The sequence below is a fragment of the Odocoileus virginianus genome, chromosome 11, assembly GCF_023699985.2.
Source record: "Odocoileus virginianus isolate 20LAN1187 ecotype Illinois chromosome 11, Ovbor_1.2, whole genome shotgun sequence".
Lineage (NCBI taxonomy): Eukaryota > Metazoa > Chordata > Mammalia > Artiodactyla > Cervidae > Odocoileus > Odocoileus virginianus.
Genome location: NC_069684.1, coordinates 32,288,396 through 32,306,578, shown reverse-complemented (window position 1 = coordinate 32,306,578; position 18,183 = coordinate 32,288,396). Strand labels below are relative to the sequence as shown.

Here is an 18,183-nt window from a genome sequence, read left to right as displayed (position 1 = left end):
TCTCCCTCTGGGTCCTGAATTCCTCCTCCAGTGCGCCCTTCCTTTGGGTCGGACTTGACTTTTTCCTCTGCAAATCCTGGAGGTGAGTCGGGCCAGGAGCAACGGCCTGGTGGGCTCCAAAGCCCTGTGAGTGCAAGTGGCAGCGCCTGCCTAGGGATGGCTTCAGGGACCCCTAACCCCAGTGAGGCTGGTTCTTAGAGCGAGAAAGAGTTAGTAGCTCAGTCATGTCCGACTCTGCTACTCCATGGTTTGTCCAGGCACGAATAGTGGAGTGGGTTGCCATTCCATTCGCTAGGGGATCTTCCCAAGCCAGGGATCGAACTTGGGTTTCCTGCATTGCAGGCAGATTCTTTACCATCTGAGCCATCGGGGAAGCCAGGGGCACTGCGATGGGAGACGTGCCTGGGGAGGCGGACTCATTGTGCCGGTTGACCCGCCCACCAACCTGGGCTGGGATATAGAGGACGCGCCCCTGGGTCCGCGGTGTAAGAGCGCCACCTGGTGGCCCTCAGGATTAGTGCAGAAAAGCGGGACCCAAGAGGCCGCCCTAGGACCACCACGGCGGGACCCCCGCCCCGGCTCCAGAAAGCCGGCTGGGTCAGGTAGGGGAGCCAGGCCGCCTCTCTCCGCGGTCTGACCAGAACGGGTTTAGCACAGGGCAAGGCAGGGGCAACCCCAAAAGAAATGTTTTATACAAAGTTGATGTTTGTACTTCAAACAGATTCACCCAAGTAGGCGTCATCATGGGAGAAATTAGAACCTTCATGGCCTCTTTATACCCATTCCACAGGTTGGCACTGTCTTTATTCTTCATTTCAAAATGATGGGAGGAGGTGCACGATCTCTTCCTGGTCTCAGCGCAGGATCCCTCTTATCCACGCCCCCGGCCCGCCCTTTGAGGGCCGGGACTCCCGGGCTAGAGTCCGGGCAGAGCAATGACTTCATTGTCGGACGCGTTAACCGTCGCACAGCGCTCCGAGGGTTGTCAAGGATGGTGGGCTCCCTAGAGGCAGCGGTCCAAGGCCGAGACTCTGGGAGGCCGAGGTCTTTCCCGAGTGGGGATAAGTGAACTACCCCCTGGGAGGAGCCGGAGTCTGCCCTAGCATATCTCCAGTTGGCAGGACGGTGCGGGGGTTCCCTACCAGGAGCCTGGCGGAGCAGGGCGTCGGGTGGCGGGGGCGGTAGGCGCAGCACCTCACCAGGCGCGGCCTCTAAGGAGGGGGCTTCTGAGAGAACCGACTTCAGAGCGCGGGCCAGCGGGTGGGCCGCGCCGCGTGCGGAGAGGGTGGGAATCCGTGGAAGCCGAGTGGGTCTAGGGTGGGGGTGGGCTGGGGGCCCCTCGCTAGCGGGGCGGGGCCTGGGTCGCTTTGTGCCGGTGGGAACCGGGCGTCCCCCGCCCGCTGAATGGGCCGGGGCGGGGCAGCGATTCTCCTCGCTGCGAGGGGTCCGCTCTGGGCCGCTGCGGATGGCGACCTTCCCACCGCCGCGCGGCCGCGGGGCGGGGGAGAGGGCGGGCTGCCCGCCAAGGGCCCTGGGAAAGGGGCTTAGCCCAGGACACCTCCTCCCAGCCCCACTAGAGGGTGGGAGGAGCAGAAAGCGGGTCCAGCCTGAGTAGGTAGAACTGGGGCGGGGATGGGGTTATGCCTAGACGCTCAGAACCCGGTCCAATCATAGTTTCGTGTATTTCCCCGAGTTAGCAGAGACGCGGCCCCCTCCCGGTCACCCCGTTCTGGGATCAGAACCTAGCCTGGGGTCCCGGCCGTTCAAAACAGTCTCTGCGTCCTCAGGCCAGACGAGGGTCCCCTTGAGTCCGAGGCCGCATCTGAGCCTCACCAGGGTCGCCACAAGCGCAGCCCCGGCTCCGGGCTCTCCGCGAAGCGGCGGGAAGTCGACTGCGGCGCCGGGATGCTGGTGGAGGCGCCGGGGAGACCGCCAGAGAGGAGGCGCCGGGGTGGCGGGGACCGCGATCCGCCGGCGGCGGGAGCAGGGGCCCAAACTGGGGGCGCGCAGGGGCCACGCCGCGCGGGTGCCTCCGGGCCGGGGCTGGCGCTGTCCATGGTGCTGCGGCCTGCGCGCTCGTGCACCAGCGGGCCGTGCAGGCCGGCGCCTCCCTCCTCTCCGCGCCGCGGAAACTGGCTAACGCCGGGCAGACAGCCGCGGAAGCCCGACGGGTACTCGGCTCCGCTGGGGACAGGCCAGAGCCCTGGGGGGAGGGCAGCGGACGAGAGATAAGTGGAAAGGAAGGGAGAATAACGGAGGGGAGGAGGAAAGGAGAGATGTAGAGAGGAAAGAGAAAGGGAGGGAGGGAAGAGGAGGGAGAGGAGGAATGGAAGAGGAGGGAGGGGAGAAAGGGACGATTAGGGAGGGAGGGAGGGGAGGGACGGGAGGGAGGCCGAAACTCACCCCCTCCCATGGGTCCAGACCTTCACTCACTCGGATTACAAGTCTGCAGCCAGCCAGGCTTTTGCTGCCTCCCCGCTTACAGCATTACCTCCTCACTCAGCTGCCCTGAGCGGTTCTTTTCTGTTCATCTCTGCTTTATCTGGCCTTGTAGAATCCATGGCCCTGACCCCACAAGCCTCCCTCTCCAGCCCCTTGCCCCATCCTCCCAGGTCCTCCCTCTACCTTGCACCGAGTTCTGAAGGCTTTTCATGTACTTGACGCTCAGCTCCAGTATGTCCGCCTTCTCCAACTTGCGTTTCCGAATCTGCGGATCCATGGAGAGGGTTCTCAGGGCCGCAGCCTGGGTTCAAGCAAATGAGGCCGGGGATCGTATCACCAACCCTCACCTCCACCGTGTCCCCGGTCTCACCTGGTGCGAGTAGTGTTTCTCTAGCAATGATTTGAGCTGCTCCAGTGACACATTAATGCGTGCCCTTCGCTTCTTCTCCATCAGCGGCTTGGAGACCTGTGGGTGAGCAATATTACATGCCCTGCAGAGCCTTGGCCCTCTCGGCACCCTCTGTCCTACCCCTCACCCCCACAACCCTCAGGACCCCAGACCTTGCGGAAGTTGCCAGTGGGGACACCAGAACTGCCCTGGGTCTCGGGCTGAGTGCCCATGTTGTCCTAGCGGAGCCCACTGGAGGCAGCACCACCTTTATAGGGAACCCTTGTTTACATGTCAATGAGGCGCTCCTGGATGAGTGGAACCCCGAGGGGGAGGGGTGAGAGGGGGACAAACAGGCAAGTTCCCCACCTCCTTCTGCCCGTTTTCTCCCCTTAGCCCAGGCCTCACCTCCAGTCTTTCCTTTATCCCTCTCATCCTCTCCTCTTCCTGAGTCTGAGATTCCTTCCCATGCCCATGCCTTCCAAACCCTGTACCCTCCCAATCTCCCTAGGTTCTGGGCCTCACCAACAAGCCCACTGGGGGAGGTCCATGAGCCCAGCTGGCTGCAGGCCCTGCTAATGATGGTGACTGAGCACCGGGCCTCCTCTGGCCTGATGAAGATAACGTGAGGCCTTTCCACCGGCTTCACGCTCTGGCCACTGGTGATGCCGCATTAGTCTCCCTAATGTTGGGACAATACAGCGATTTTCTGCCTGTGGCCACTGAAAGCCGGGCCTGCGGGGGCCACACAGCAACATGTGTCCCATTAAAGCGTGCAGCCCACCCTCGGGGCCACAGCCAGCCTCCTCTTACCTGGGACCTCAGGACTGGGAGAGGTACTGTGCTGGGGTGCAGTCTGGGCTTAGGGGCCCTCTGGCCCTATTAGGACCTATACCACTCTCTTCAAGCTGGGGAGGGGCAAGCTGCAGGCAGCCTCAGGCCAGGGCAGTCAGATTGGCTTCTCCTACCCCCAGTCCTGAGTCTGCAGGCTGGACGACTCAGGCTCTGTTCCCTTACAGGGAAGGCCTTGGAATTTATTCCCCCCACCCCTGCCCCTTAGCCTTCTCAGGGTCCCAACAAGTGGGAGGTGGGGATGGGGAAGACCACTGAGCCTCCAGGGAGCGCATCACTGGAGGCTCAAGATGCCAACCCCTTCTTCATTATTCAGGCTGAAGACCCAAGGAGCTCAGGGGAGGAGGCCCTGTGCCAGCAGCGGCTAGGCACTCCAGCAAAACTCCTGGGCAGTCCCTGCTTGGGCTTCAGGAACTGGACTACACTAGCTGCGAGGGATGGGAATTGTCCATTCGGGGGTGTCCCTGGATTCAAACCTACACATCTTCCTCAGCTGCGTTATCTTGGCCTCAGTTCATGAACATGCAGCCCCCTACTGCTGCTTGTAAGAGCGATGGGAAAGTCACAAGGACCCAAAAGTTCAGCACAGGAGCCCTGCTGCGGATGACTTTACAACCTGGCCTTTGCAGTGAGGGGGAGGGGAAATTGCTGGGTCCTTGGTGGGCCCCCAGCTCCCTAGAGCCGGGGCATTCTCTTTGACATCCACCCCCTCTCGGGGTATTGACCGGCCCTGCCGGACAGCGGCGTTTCTAGGCGCCAACCAGCGTGGAGAATCGCTCCCCTCCCTCCTTTCAGTCAGAAGCTTGGTGACCGTGGCTCCGAAGTGTTCTTCCTCCCCGGCCGCAGGGCCCTTAATTCAGATCGGGACCGGGCCGGGCCCCGGGCGGTCCGCGGGACCGCGGCTGGACTGGGGGCGCTGGCACGCGCCGGGCAGCTTTGAAGCGCCGGGGCCGGCTGGGCCCGAGTGGTTTCCGCGCGCTCGCTCGGGCTTGGGGGGGTGGGGTGAGGGCGGTGGCGGCGCTATACAAAGGCGCCTCGGGGCGGGAAGCGCGGCTGGGCACAAAGGGGGCAGCCGAGTGTTAAGGGCATTGTGCTGGCCCCACAAAGCCGCACCCGCGCCCGCCTCCTCGGGACCAAACTCCTGGCGCCCCGCTGCGCGCGGGCTTCCAGCTGCGGCACATCTGCACACCGGCGGGCGCGCGCCTCGCTCCGGCGGTCTCCCTCACCCCCGCTCCCTGCACGGAGGTGGGCGCGCGCCTCGCTCAGGCGGTCCCCTCACCCCCGCGCCTCTCTGGAGGAGCGCGGGCAGCCGGGCAATTTGTCCTCTAATTACGAGCCCTCGCCATAAACCGCCACCCGCGCCTTTCAGCGCCGGCGGTATTAGCAAACCAATGGCCCTCCGCGCAGCAATCGCGGCCGGCAGCGGGGGAAGCGGGCCCGCCCCCTCTCCAGAGTTAGGGCCGCAATAAAGGGGCCCACGAGACGCCCCTGCCTGCACCCAGGCATCCGCAGTTCCTAGGGCCAACACTCCTCTAGAGCCAGTGCCTTAAGAGCCTGGCCGCGCTGGGTGGGGCGGCTCACGTGGTGGCTTAGTGTTTCTTAAGCAGTGGAAAATTGACCGCAAAATGCGCTAATTCGCAATGTTCTGCTCTGGCTGCGGGAGGCAAAGCCGGCAGGGGCAGCCCAGGCGGAATTCGAGTGCTCAAGCTCCGCCCCCGCCGGCTTAACCGGCCTCCACCTCGGCTGCCCTCTACCCTCATCTCATTCCCCACCCCTACCCCAGCACTGCCCGCTGCGCCCCCTCCCCCGCAGCAGGTCCTCAGGCCGGCATCTCCCCACCTAGGCTGACTCCGCTCCCTCATTTTCTGGGCTTGCCCCGGTCCTCGCGCGGCTTCCTTGCCACCATCCTTGCCACCAACCTTGACTCCTTGCTCGCCCTAAGCTGGTTGAGGATCACGCAGGACTCAGGACTGAAAGGAGATCTCCGTGCAAATTCTATATTACTTCCCCCCCCCCCCCCACCGTCTTCAGAGTGTTTTCACCCACCCTTACCCTAGCCACCCTTTACCCCTAATTCAGGCTCTGTCTTCTGACAGCAGGTTCCCCCACTAAGTTAAAGGCAGATTTTTGCATTTGGCAAGGTCACTGGGAAAGACAGGAGTCTCCATCGGGATGCTGCTCGGAGACCCAGGCTAGGGACCCGCAGGTGTGTTTGCAAGTTTTGCGTCTGAGCATCCTAGACACCTTCAAGCAGGCCAGGCTCCGAGGGCGCGCAGAGGCGGGGGAGGCGTTTTTCCCAGGTAGAAGGAGAGGCAGCGGGTTCACTTTGTCACTTCGTTCCCAGAGAGCAAGCAGAACGAAGCGCCCTCGGGCTGCCGGCAAGGGCATAGACCAACTTAGAAACCAGACTTATGCAAGCCGGGATGTAGGCCACTGACTCCCTTTCCGTCTTTAGCCTCTGGGGTTCCCAGGGGGCTTGGAAAAGAGCACAAGTCCAGGCAGAGCGCTGCAGGGATTGTGGAGGGGGGCTGGAGGACACGGGTCTCCCTTACTCATTCAGGAAAAATTCCTTCTATAGCCCAGGGAAGTGTTGGGGGGCTTCCAGGGCTACTCAATGCCAGTTGCTTCCTCAGGCTGGGGAATTTAAGGCCACAAGTGACCTGTGCCTTTGTCCTCCCTTCCAACTGGTTTTATGACTTTGGCAAAAGAAAGAACATCACAGAACGATGCAGCCTCTCCAGGGCCCTGGGTGGGAACCCCTTCCTTCCTGTAATCCCTAGGCATGTAAAGCTACCCTAACTGGCCATGCTGTGGAGGCTGCCCCTGGTGCGGTGACTGGAGGGAGAAAAGCGCGTACCCTTCCCCCTCCCGCAATGCATTTCAAAATGGAACGAAGTGATGTCTCCATGTAATTAACTATTGAGACACAGCAAAAGCACCAAAATGACTCAGCCAATTGTCTCCAGATGGGGTTGGAGAGGCTGCGATTGTTTAACTCTCTTTAGCAGGGTTAGGACTCCGAATAGCCTGGCAGCAGAGGGTCCTCCGGGGCACAAAGGCTGGGACTCCGGTGAGTGCATCAACACTGAACCCGGCTGGCCCAGTGCGGAGAGAGTGAATTCTTGGAGACCCTCATTGTCCCAGGCCTTTGTGCTTCCCCCCAGCTGGCTGTAATCTTTAAATATTTACCCGGCCCCTTTGTGCCCATATGACTTATGCACTTTGGACTGATGTGCTTATAAATTACGAGTCATTTACCAGACTGTGGGGAGGGGGCTTTCATGCCCGGAGCAGGCAGAGGCCAGAGGAAGGGAAAGGAAAAAAAAAAAAAAAACTTTTGGAGGGTCAGAGTGAGCTGCAGCCACACTGGATAGACCCCTCCTGGCCTCTGTGTGAAAAGTGGATGGGGCAGAGGCCTGTGAGTGACAAGGAGTCCCAGGAGACAATGTCTGACCGCCTGACCGGAGACCCCCCAGCAGGAAGGAGGGAGAGGCAGAGTTCCCGGACTGTTTCCGACTCCATGTCACGCTTGGACAGGAGTCAGCTTTTCATCCTGGGAAGCTGGTGTGGGTGGAGGTGCCTGGTTAGCACCCATCCTTGCCCGTGTGTCCTACTTGCTCTGCAGTATTCCCTCTTGCTACAATTCCTCTTGTTCAATAAAGCAACCCTGTTTGAAAAAAGGGAGCCTAATTTCATCTCAGCCTGCAGTTTAACTTGAAAAAGTCGATATGGTTCTTAGGGCTCTTTAAAACTCTTGTTGGAAAAAAAAACCCAAAAACTCTTCTTGGGCCCAGGATGGAAAGCTACCTCATCTAGCTGGTGGGTGGGCGGCTGGCCGGCTGGGGGTGGGGTGAGGAGGGGAGGCCCCAGAGAAGGACCTTCCTGCTTGAGAAAGGGGTCCCTTTGTGCATGCCTTACAGCTCCTAGAACAAAACACATTCAAATGCTTATTTGGGGGGGGGGGGGTGTGGACAAAAACAAGCAAGGCATCTTCAGACCAAGCAGTTTTTCTTTATTTTCTTTTATTATTGTAGGTGTGCTGCTCCTTAATCCTGGGGGATGACAAACTGGAGGGACACTTGGAGAGCTGCGTGGTGAATGGACTTGTCTGATCAGCTCCCTTTCCTCTCTGGTGGCAAAACCTGTTTGATCAGGTGTGATCTGTGTTTTGAGTTTCTGTCTGTATCTGTGTTACTCTTCCTCTGTGTGCCTGTATCTCCATGTGACTCTGTTTCTCTGGGTCTATGTCAGTGCATGCATACATTTGATTACTTGCTTTTACCTTCCATCACTCCCCTGTGAACCCTGGGTCCTGACAGATTCAGAACTCTAGTATTGTCAGTCATGTACGATTCTTTGGGACCCTATGGACTGTAGCCCACCAGGCTCCTCTGTCCCTGGAATTCTCAAGAGAAGAATAGTGGAGTGGGTTGCCATTTCCTTCTCCAGGGACTCTAGTGACTTTGAAAAATTCCCCTGCACCCCTGGCCTGGCCCCACCTGGGAGGGGATGACCTCCTCGTTCTCTCTGCCTTCTCCATGATGAGACTGATGGAGAGGTATGGTCCAAGGGGAACTGATGGGCAGAGAAGAGACAGTTGCTTAAGCCCTCCAGTCTGGATTACATGTTATTCTGTGCCCCTCCCCCAGAGCAGGAACTGTCCCTGGGGCAAATCAGATCCACTAGTCAGCATGGAAAGCTGATGCTCCTGGCTAGTAAGGGAGCCTCCCGGAAGCAGCCCTGTACCCCAGGACCAAACTCACTCCCAGGAGTGAAGATGCAATAAGCACCCTCTAGTGGCTGTGAGATGTCCTGGCGATGCTGGAGAGGTCTTTTTTTTTTTTTTGGAGAGGTCTTGAGTGGGGGAGCTAGAAAAACTGGGGGCAGTGGCAGGAGTCCCTGCTCTCAGCCCCCAGAAAAGGCCCAGACTTCCTTCCCACATGACACTGCAACTGGGTGACATTAGATTTTTAAAACATTAAATCTTTCAGTCCCCATCTACCGAGTTTAGCAAATGTCTTCTGAGCACCTTTCAGACAGATACTGGGCTTACAGATCATCAGCAGGAGACTGGAGTCAGGATCCCCATTTCACAGAAAGTTGAGGCTCATCGAGGTGCCTTGCCCAAGGTTACAAAGCTGCTGAGCCAGGCTCTCCATCCTCCACTGAACCCAGCTGTCCAAACACAAGGCCTCCTGCCAGGTCCCACAAAGACAGAGAAGGGTAGGGTGGCCAGAGCCTCAGATGCAGGCTGGGCTGACCACTAGGTGGGCCAGGCATATTGCTCTCTGACCCACTGCTCTGGGTTCCAGTCTCCCCTGGGGCCTGTCCCCTATCCTGCTTCAGGCTGGCTTCCTCCTGCCTCTGTGTTTGCAGACGGTCCCCTCCCTCCCTCTCTCTCTCCTGTAGCTGCCCTTGCTCTCATTTCCAGCAGCAGGCTGCCAGTACCAACTCTCCCAGGCAGATTCCTACCCCTCCCATGGGTCTCTCCCTGGGGTCCCTCTCATTCCCGCTCTATGCTCTATCCTCACTTGGTTCCTGCCTCACTCTCATCCCACAATAATTTATTCTAGTCATTTGCTTACTTGCCTTTCTCCATCATCCGTCCATCACCCGAAGTGGAGGCATTTGCTCTTTCAAAAAGGAACAATTTTTCTTTAGTTTTTTTTTTTTTTTTTTGCTGTGACTTGGCATGAGGGATCTTAGTTCCCTGACCAGGGATGGCACATTGGCCCCCTGCATTGTAAGTGTGGACCGCCAGCCAGGAAAGTCCAAAAAAGAGCAATTTTTAATTATAAAAGAATATATATTGATTTGGGCCATATGGGAAATACACAAACAATATAAAAAAGATAGCTAAAGTCTCCCCGAGTTTCCCTACCACCAGATTACTGCTGTGAAATAATTTTGGCTTCTATTCTAATCATTTCCTCAGGTTCATACGTATACTTTTGTTTTTCCCAAGTGAAGTCAGGATCACACTGAAAAGTTTTTTATTCTGTCCTATAAAATAACGTCCTGAGGATTTCCACCGTACGCCAACATTCTCCCCCGACACGAAGTGAAGTGGGCGGTCATCCCGCTGCGTGAATGCGGCAAGGTCAGCTCGGAGACCCTGCCGAGGGCAAGGCGGTCCCTGCGCGCGGACCTTACGGGGCCTGCCGGGCAGGGTGGGGTGGCGGCGGATCGTCGGCTCACGCCTGCACGCCCAAGTGTCGGTTTCGCGGGGGACCACGCAGCCGGGGAGAGGGGAAGCTATCGATTTCATGTGATTTCTCCGGACAAGGGACATCCTGAAGTTTCGGGCCGACTCCTGGCGGTAACTTCTCGGCTCAAGACCCAGGCTCCCCGCGGCGCCCCTCTCCGCTCCGCCTGGGTCAGGCGGTCCGGCTTGGGGGCACAGTGGGGCGGGGCCGGGCCGCAGGGGCGGGGCGCTCCCGCCAAATTCAGGCCCCAGCCGCTCGGCGCGGCGGTATCGCGAGAGCTTGCCGGCAGCGTGCAGGTACGGGCGGCTGCCCTTCGCGGCCGGCGTCGGCGGCGCAGTGCGCAGGCGCGGCGGGCAGGTTTCCCAGGGCTACAGCCGGCGCCGCCGCCCGCTTGTCCGCCTCCCTGCGCCATGGCAGGCTGCGCGGCGCGGGCTCCGCCGGGCTCCGAGGCGCGCCTCAGCCTCGCCACCTTCCTGCTGGGCGCCTCGGTGCTCGCGCTGCCGCTGCTCACGCGCGCCGGCCTGCAGGGCCGCACCGGGCTGGCGCTCTACGTGGCCGGGCTCAACGCGCTGCTGCTGCTGCTCTACCGGCCGCCGCGCTACCAGGTGCGGGCCGGGCCGAGGGCCGGGGCGGGGATGGGGGCCGGGCGGGCTGGGCGTCTCGCGTGGGCACCGTACCCCGCCGGGGTCGAGGTCCAGGTCGGCCGACGGCGCGGCCCGCGAGAGGGGCTGCCTCCTCCGGCCGTGTTCTTAAGCAGTTGTGAGTTCAGGCGGCGGGAGGGCGCCCTCCCCGCCAGTCCTGGGGGGCGTGGGGCGCGGGCCCCCTCCGCCCGGCGGAGTGGGTGGAAAATTGCAGTTGGCGCGGTTCAGCAGCTGCGGCAGATGAGCGCGTGGGGTGGGAGTGAGCGGGCCCACGAGTTCTTTTATGTAATTTGAGGTGTGGAGAACTACCTACCTACTGTCAAGTCTGAGGTCAGAGGCCCCCGCAGTTACGTGGAGGGGGCTGGGCGCGGAGTCCCGGCTGTCCCGACCAGATTCGCTGCGTGGACCTGGGAGAATCCGGCCAGTACGCTAGGTTTACGCTGTTTTCCCACAGCCCTGAATAAAAACAATCCTAATAGTAATGGCAGCTAAAAACTTCTATAGCACTTCCTCTTAAGTACTTTACATGGGTCATTCTCACAGCAGTCCTCAAAGGTAGGTACTGTGGTCATCCCCATGTGTAGATGGAGAAGCCCAGGTCCAGAGAAGTTAAGTAACTTGCCTAAGGCCACAGAGAGAGGGGAGTTTGGGATTTGAGTCCAGGCAGCCCTGCTTCACGCCTTTAACTTCTTAGCAAGTCGATTCAGTGGACTTGGTGGTGGCCTACTTAGGCCAGGAAGTAGGACATATGCTCTGAACAGCCAGGTGACTGAGCCTCTTTTGGGTCCGTTTCAGATAGCCATCCGAGCCTGTTTCCTTGGCTTTGTGTTTGGCTGTGGAGTGCTGCTAAGTTTTAGCCAATCTTCCTGGAATCACTTTGGCTGGTAAGAAGTGCTTTGGGAACCATAGTTGTGAGTCAAGGGTGGGTGGATCAGAGGGTCAGTAGTGATGGTCCCGTGTCCCTGACTGGCTGAAGGCTAGTGAGGGTTCTGAGGGACTGAAGCCTCTAGCTTCCTAGATTCCTGCATCCTGGACCTCGCAGGTAGAAGGAGGTCTCTCGTGGCATCCTCCCCGTAGGTGTCGTCATCCACTGCACCTTCAGTAATGTGACCAGCCCTTCCCAGAAAGAGGGTCTTGGTCCTCAGTGACGGGAAGGGGCAAGGCTCTGGCTCGTCTTCACAGGCCTTTTCCGTCTCTAATTTCTATTAGGTCACATCTAATGCTTCCCCCACGGCCTGTGTAGGATTTTCCCTACACTATGATTTCAGTCCCTTGAGCCTTCTAGTCCCTGACCTGGATATGAACCAGTGGCTTCCAGGTAAAAACTTTTTCTCCTATTGTCGATACTCTGAGCCATCTAATCCTCCTTTGCTGGAATTATTTCGGTTTTTTGGATTTTTGTATTCGACATACATCACTACTTTATTTTGATACTTCCCCCTTTCATGTTTTACTGTGTGTAATGTCATTTTTCTTTTAAAGGCAGAAGGCCCATAATGCCTTCCTAACCTATGTTTTTCTTTTTTTCCCCCTCCTCCTGTGATATTCAAAGACGTAGTCCCTTTACAACCCCACTTTCTGCAAACCTCAGGGAGTAATGTGGGTGCCTGTGCCTGATATCCACTCTCAGGTGACAACAGAATCTCTTCAGAGAATTCAGGGACAGTTCAGAACAAATCAGCACTTGGACTTATGGCTTATTTAATTCTCTTGCCTCAACTTACCTCATGTTCTTTTTGTTTTTAAATAGGTATATGTGCTCCCTGTCATTGTTCCACTATTCTGAATATTTAGTCACAGCAGTCAATAACCCCAAGAGCCTGTCCTTGGATTCCTTTCTCCTGAATCACAGTCTGGAGTACACAGTCGCGGCTCTTTCTTCTTGGATAGAGTTCACACTTGAGAATATTTTCTGGCCAGGTTAGTGTGCCCTGCTCTTCCCTCTCCAGGGTGGCCTCCACGGGGGCCTGAGGACAGTGACCTGGCGTCACCTCCCAGGTCTAATCTCTTCGAGTGATTTTCCCCAGATCTCTATCCTCACTAAGCTCTTTATAAAAGGCGAGCTTCGCTTGTGAATTCCACCTCTGGATTTTGAATGGGGGACATGTTGACCTTTCACTTTAAGCCCTGTGAGACATAGTTTGCACCATCTAACATGAAGTTTCAGCCTCTGATAGCTGTAACCCCAGTTTTATAATCAGGGGATCTGGGTCTGTTCATTTTCTGCGACTTGAGAAATTTCATATGAAAATTTCTACTAGCAAAAACCACTGCATCTGGTAGCTACTCTGACACTGAACTTTGTGCAACAAGTTAAATAACATGTATGTAGTTCCTCAGATTCAGTAGAGGGCCAAGGTGGGAAATGCTGAGCCTTCTTTGCTTCACTTAGCTGCTCTTGTCCCCAGAGGAAGGATGGGAGCCCATTAGCTCTTTGCCATGATACTCTAACTGGACTGTTTTTGCTTCCGAGTAAATGGATGAACAGCACAACTTTGGGGGATGTGTTCTGCTTATAATTAAACTTCAATATGATGACTGATGCTGATCCCTCCACTGCCAGCGTGTTTTCTAGTGTCCCATCTTTGGAAACAGGTTAATTTTAAGCCTGCAGAGGGAGAGCTTAGTGGTCCAGGGTCTTCACTCTCCCTTTGTTGCCATCTCTGTCCTGCAGAACTGAAGCAGATCACCTGGATCAGCGCCACGGGGCTGCTGATGGTGGTGTTTGGAGAGTGTCTGAGGAAAGCGGCAATGTTTACAGCTGGTTCCAATTTCAACCACGTGGTGCAGAATGAAAAGTCAGAAACCCACACTCTGGTGACCAGTGGGGTATACGCTTGGTTCCGGCATCCGTCCTATGTCGGGTGGTTTTACTGGAGTATTGGAACCCAGGTATGGTGTCAGAATCAATGCCAGTCCCCTTTAAAGTTTTTAAAAATAATATCTTAAATCGACAGATAATTCAAATACCGTGAAATTCACCATTTCAGAGTGTACGATTCAGTGGATTTCAGTGTATTTACAAAGTTGTTGGTTCTCCCCCTGCTTTTCTTTTTAAAATGTTGTGTTTATTTATTTATTGGTGGTGCCGCGTGGCTTGTGGGACCAGGGGTTCCTTGACTGGGGTCGAACCTGGGCCCTGGACAATAAAAGCAGAGTCCTAAGCACTGGACCACCAAAGAATTACTTGTTGGTCCTATTCTTGTTTTTTATTTTTATGAATTTATTTGTTTTTGGCTGCTCTGGATAGCCTCTGCTGCTCATGGGCTTTCTCTAGCTGCAGGGAGCAGGGGCTCCCCTTCCGTGTGGTGCTCGGGCTTCTCGCGGACGTAGCTTCTCTTGTGGATCTCTGTCTGCTCTAGAGCACAGTAGTTGTGGCACACAGGCTTAGTTGCTTGAGGCATGTGGAGTCTTCCCAGACCAGGATAGAACCCTATCTGCGTCGGCAGGCAGATTCTTGACCACTGGGCCACCAGGGAAGTCTTGGTCCTTTTTATATAGATACACATGTTCCCTGCTGTGTTTCAAGTGATAATTGAATAAAAGTTAAAAGAACTGATTTAGTCTTTAACATTTTTTGCTGTATACTTAAAACCCGGGTGTCCCAAACTTGTAAACACTCGGTGATTCTGGGTGCTGTTGCCCCATCTTTCGTACCCCTTTAACTTAGATTTGGAGCCTCACCCAGTGGGGTGAGGACAGAGATGCGGATGTGGGGAGAGCCCTCCTGCCACTCAAGGGGCAGCTTAGCTGATTTTCATTAGAAGCTGCTATTAATGAGCCCTGATGGCGCTGGTGGTAAAGAACCTACCTGCCAATGCAGGAGACATAAGAGATGCAGGTTCGATCCCTAGGTGGGGAAGATCCCCTGGAGGAGGGCATGGCAACCCTCTCCAGTATTCTTGCTTAGAGACTCCCCATGGACAGAGGAGCCTGGCGGGCTACAGTCCGTAGGGTCGCAGAGTTGGACACGACTGAAGTGACTTAGCATGCGGCACAGCACACTAGTGAGCCCAGAGTTGTGTGTCAGGTTTAATGTGAGTGACGGAGGTTTGCTGGGTCTTAGGCTGCAGGCTGAGCCTTGTTTCTGGACAGTTGTCTCTTGAATCTGTTCTCTTAGACCTAGAAGGACTTGGCCAGAGTGTGTGGGTAGAGCTTAGCAGATTCATCACCTCTTTGGGAACATCCAGTCTGGGCCCCAGGCATCCCGTTGCACGCTGGTACCTGGGGACCCTCTGGTGACCCCCAGTGGTATAGAAGGGGCAGGTTCTTGTGCGGCTTTCATTTTAAAACTTGCATTTCTGCAACTTCCTGTGTTAACAATCACATCCTCTGACTACAAACTGATTGCAGAGGAATCATGTAATTTGCCATAAATGCTGACTAGTAAACCTAAGTGCTCTAGGACTCAAGGTTTTTTTTTCCTTTTTAAATTTATTTGGCTGTGTTGAGTCTTCCCCAGGTGGCTCAGACAATAAAGAATCTGCCTGCAGCGCAGGAAATCCAGATTCAATCCCTGGGTCAGGAAGATCCCCTGGAGAAGGAAATGGCAACCCACTCCAGTGTTCTTACCTGAGAATTCCCATGGACAGAGGAGCCTGGCGGGCCACAGTCCCTGGGGTCGCAGAGTTGGACAGGACTGAGCGACCGAGCACGCACGTGCCAGGTCTCAGGTGTGGCACGCTAGCCCTTTGCTGTGTCCTGGGGAATCTCCGTCACAGTGCACACCGACCGCTAGTTGTGGGCTCAGCAGTTGCCTTGCGGCATGTGAGGTCTTAGTTTCCTGTTGGGATCGAACCCACATCCCCTGCGTTGGAAAGCAGATTCTTAACTAGTGGACCATCAGGGAAGTCCCTCAAGAGGTTTTCACATCTCTCTGACTGTAGATCTTTTTACACTGTGACCCAGCACACAGGTGTATGTGAATGCAGAATAAATCTTTTCTGAAACAGCCCTTACCCTGCCAGTGTACAAAACATGCTATGTTCGAGCAGTTAGTGTTTGCGACGCTGTTTCTGATGCACGGGATTGATTTCGCTCCATGGCGGGCTGTGACCTAAGAGTGGGAAGACCCATTGTAGGGTGTGCTGAGAGGCCTCACGTGCCTGCCGCCGGGTGGGTCCCAACTCTGACATCCACTCCTTGGCCTCCCTTAAGTAGGGTGGCAGCACCACCTCAGAGGCTTGCTCTGGGGGTTGAATGGCTTCCTGGTCGGTGGTAAAGGGCTTGGCCCGTGCTGGGAACACAGGAGACACTCAGTAAACAGTGGTGAGAATAAGAAGTGAGGTCTGGTCACCCATGGGGGGAATCACATCCTGGGCAGGTTGGGGAAGGGAGGTCAGAAGGCCTCCTGAGCTGCACAGAAGTGGGCCAAGAAGCTACTTTTCTGGACTTCGAAAGCTGTGCTAAGGAGGCACGATTCTGAGCAGGGGGAGTGGTTTCCAGGGAGGACAGTGTAGAGTGTGCATGGGGAGGCTGGGCTGGGGGCAGAAGACCAGGGAGCTGTGGAGTGGGAGGGAGCAGGTCCTGAGGTGTTGGGTCGGGACAGGAAGTGGTCAAGCTGGAAGCCATGGGGGAAGGCAGTGGTTCTTACAACACGAATTCACACGTGGGGTCGCCCTTGTAATTTTTAGGTACCTGTCAGGTAAGAGGAACAAGAGAAAAGCAGACCAGCCAAAGCTACAGCGACGAGTGTTCAGTTCTGTTATGAACATGCTGGTGTGACTTCAGTTCATGGGGCTCTGGCCCTGGGCTCAGGGTCTCCAAGACCCTAATCACATATCTCGAGAGTCTCTCGGGGCCCTTGACAGGAAGTCCTCTGTGGGTGTTGGAGAGCGGCTGATGCCCTTCAGGTTCATGGTGTGAAATCACACTGACCCTGGCCCACTAACGCTGTGTTCCCTCTGTCAGGTGATGCTGTGTAACCCCATCTGCGGGGTGAGCTACGCTCTGACAGTGTGGCGGTTCTTCCGCGACCGGACAGAGGAGGAAGAAATCTCGCTGATCCACTTTTTCGGAGAGGAGTACCTGGAGTATAAGAAGCGGGTGCCCACGGGCCTGCCTTTCATAAAAGGGGTCAAGGTGGAGCTATGACAGGCCCAGGGTGGCCCAGGCCAGGCTGGGGGGCCTCCCGCTCCTTGCAGCCTGGGACAGAACTGCCTCCTGTCGACCACTCTGCAGAATGGATTTTCTTAATCATTTTCTATGTCACCAATTACTCTTCCGGAATATCACTCAAAATCAAATGGTCAGAAGGCCTTAGGACCAAAGGAACCCCCACCCCCAGCCCCCTACTCCCCACCGTCCTGGAGCAGCCTGCTCTTGGGCTGAATCAAGGTAGGACGTAGATTAAAGATGGACAAGAAGCAAATAACAGCAATACCCAGCAGCGCCCCCCAGACGTGCCTGGGGAGTGCCTCGGCCACACTTCAGCCCCCCACGAGGCCAGGGGTGTTGAGTTATAATCAAGACCCCTGGGGGGAGAGGTGAGCTCCCCCCTCACGTGAGTGAGGCACCTGCTGCAGGAAGGGGCGCACGGGCATCAGTGCTTATTAGTGTTAAGACACGTTCACAATCCTCACTTTAACCGAAAAACAGAGACAGCACAGCTTTAACCTCATTTCCGTCCTTACATGCGTGAGCTTCTCTACAATTTAAGATGCTTCCTTTGGTTCCTCATATATCTCATCCTATTTACTTATATATTTTTTAAAAATAGCAGTATAAACTCAAAGAGGACTTAACACGGTGTATGAGCCTCACACTTTATTCGGCAGAAAGGCAGCATGGATGCCCCCAATGACCTGGCTGAGGCTTCAGGTTACCAAGGCTCTCCGCGCCAGGGAGATGGTGGGCCCCTGTGGCTTTCTGAGGGTCCTGGCACCTGCTCTCCTTCCAAAAGGGCCTGGCGTTACCAGTGACAGGCGTGTCAAAGATGTGTCATTCGTCCTTTATCCAAGAAATGTTTCCTGGACACCTGCTCTGTGCAGGGCATTGTTAAACATTGAGAAATACTGCTCTCCGTTTATTTGGGGTTTATTCTTATTTTACCATAGCTTATATTTTTGTGTTTTGACTTAAATGTATTAATCATTGATTCCTATGGTCTGTTCTCAAACTTCTATCATCCCTAATCCCATTTCAGACTGTCTTTTTCAAAGGGGTTTGAGCATAAGCAACTATAAAATTCCAGCAAGTCGACTCATGAAAAAAATAGAGCTGAAATTTAATCACTGCTTTTTTTTTTTTTTTAATTTTTTTTCCCCATTTATTTTTATTAGTTGGAGGCTAATTACAACTACTTTTGTTTTTCAAGTTTGGGGAGAGTGGTTGGCTCTACGAGTCCGAGCTCTGAGGCGCTTGTTGAATTCTGGATTAGAGAGAGGAAACTGGTCGCAGTGTGACTCTGTCTACGAAGCCCTGCGGTGGCGCCTTGGAGCGTGGATCGAGGGCAGCATCGGCGCCTGACTAGAGCGCTGCTGCGCCAAGCCACCTGGCTTTCAAGGAGTCACTAAACCCTTCTGTGCCTAGACCTCCCCATCTGTAGAATGGGTCCATACCACCTACCTCACAGGGGTGTTGTGAAGACTTAGAAGAACGATGTCAAATGTTTTTAACACTTTGGTGAGAGAGGTGACAAACACAACCAGTACTG

The 18,183-nt window shown here is 55.7% G+C and overlaps 2 protein-coding genes across 2 annotated transcripts; one reads left to right on the top strand and one right to left on the bottom strand.

Annotated features, from left to right (window-relative positions):
* Positions 1 to 1,509: 1,509 nt before the first annotated feature.
* Positions 1,510 to 2,904, bottom strand: HES3 (hes family bHLH transcription factor 3). Its single transcript, XM_070473744.1, has 3 exons — positions 2,813 to 2,904; positions 2,626 to 2,707; positions 1,510 to 2,203 (listed from the first exon to the last, which is right to left on the bottom strand). Exons 1-3 carry the CDS (start codon positions 2,891 to 2,893, stop codon positions 1,830 to 1,832), a joined length of 537 nt encoding a protein of 178 aa, XP_070329845.1. The 5' UTR covers positions 2,894 to 2,904; the 3' UTR covers positions 1,510 to 1,829.
* Positions 2,905 to 10,160: 7,256 nt separating this feature from the next.
* ICMT (isoprenylcysteine carboxyl methyltransferase) lies at positions 10,161 to 17,631 on the top strand. Its single transcript, XM_020904470.2, has 5 exons — positions 10,161 to 10,493; positions 11,325 to 11,413; positions 12,280 to 12,449; positions 13,204 to 13,421; positions 16,440 to 17,631. The coding sequence occupies exons 1-5, from the start codon at positions 10,299 to 10,301 to the stop codon at positions 16,620 to 16,622; spliced, it is 855 nt and encodes a 284-aa protein (XP_020760129.1). The 5' UTR covers positions 10,161 to 10,298; the 3' UTR covers positions 16,623 to 17,631.
* Positions 17,632 to 18,183: the final 552 nt, after the last annotated feature.

What these genes read in the sequence shown, in the direction of transcription:
- ICMT (XM_020904470.2), top strand. Translation starts at nt 10,299, where the DNA reads ATGGCAGGCTGCGCGGCGCGGGCTCCGCCGGGCTCCGAGGCGCGCCTC. An exon ending in TCCTGGAATCACTTTGGCTG is followed by an intron (nt 11,414 to 12,279) that starts GTAAGAAGTGCT and finishes GTTTTTAAATAG; the next exon opens with GTATATGTGCTCCCTGTCAT. An exon ending in TGAGAATATTTTCTGGCCAG is followed by an intron (nt 12,450 to 13,203) that starts GTTAGTGTGCCC and finishes TCTGTCCTGCAG; the next exon opens with AACTGAAGCAGATCACCTGG.
- HES3 (XM_070473744.1), bottom strand. Translation starts at nt 2,893, where the DNA reads ATGGAGAAGAAGCGAAGGGCACGCATTAATGTGTCACTGGAGCAGCTC. An exon ending in AGAAACACTACTCGCACCAG is followed by an intron (nt 2,708 to 2,812) that starts GTGAGACCGGGG and finishes ATGGATCCGCAG; the next exon opens with ATTCGGAAACGCAAGTTGGA. An exon ending in CCTTCAGAACTCGGTGCAAG is followed by an intron (nt 2,204 to 2,625) that starts GTAGAGGGAGGA and finishes CCCTCCCCCCAG; the next exon opens with GGCTCTGGCCTGTCCCCAGC.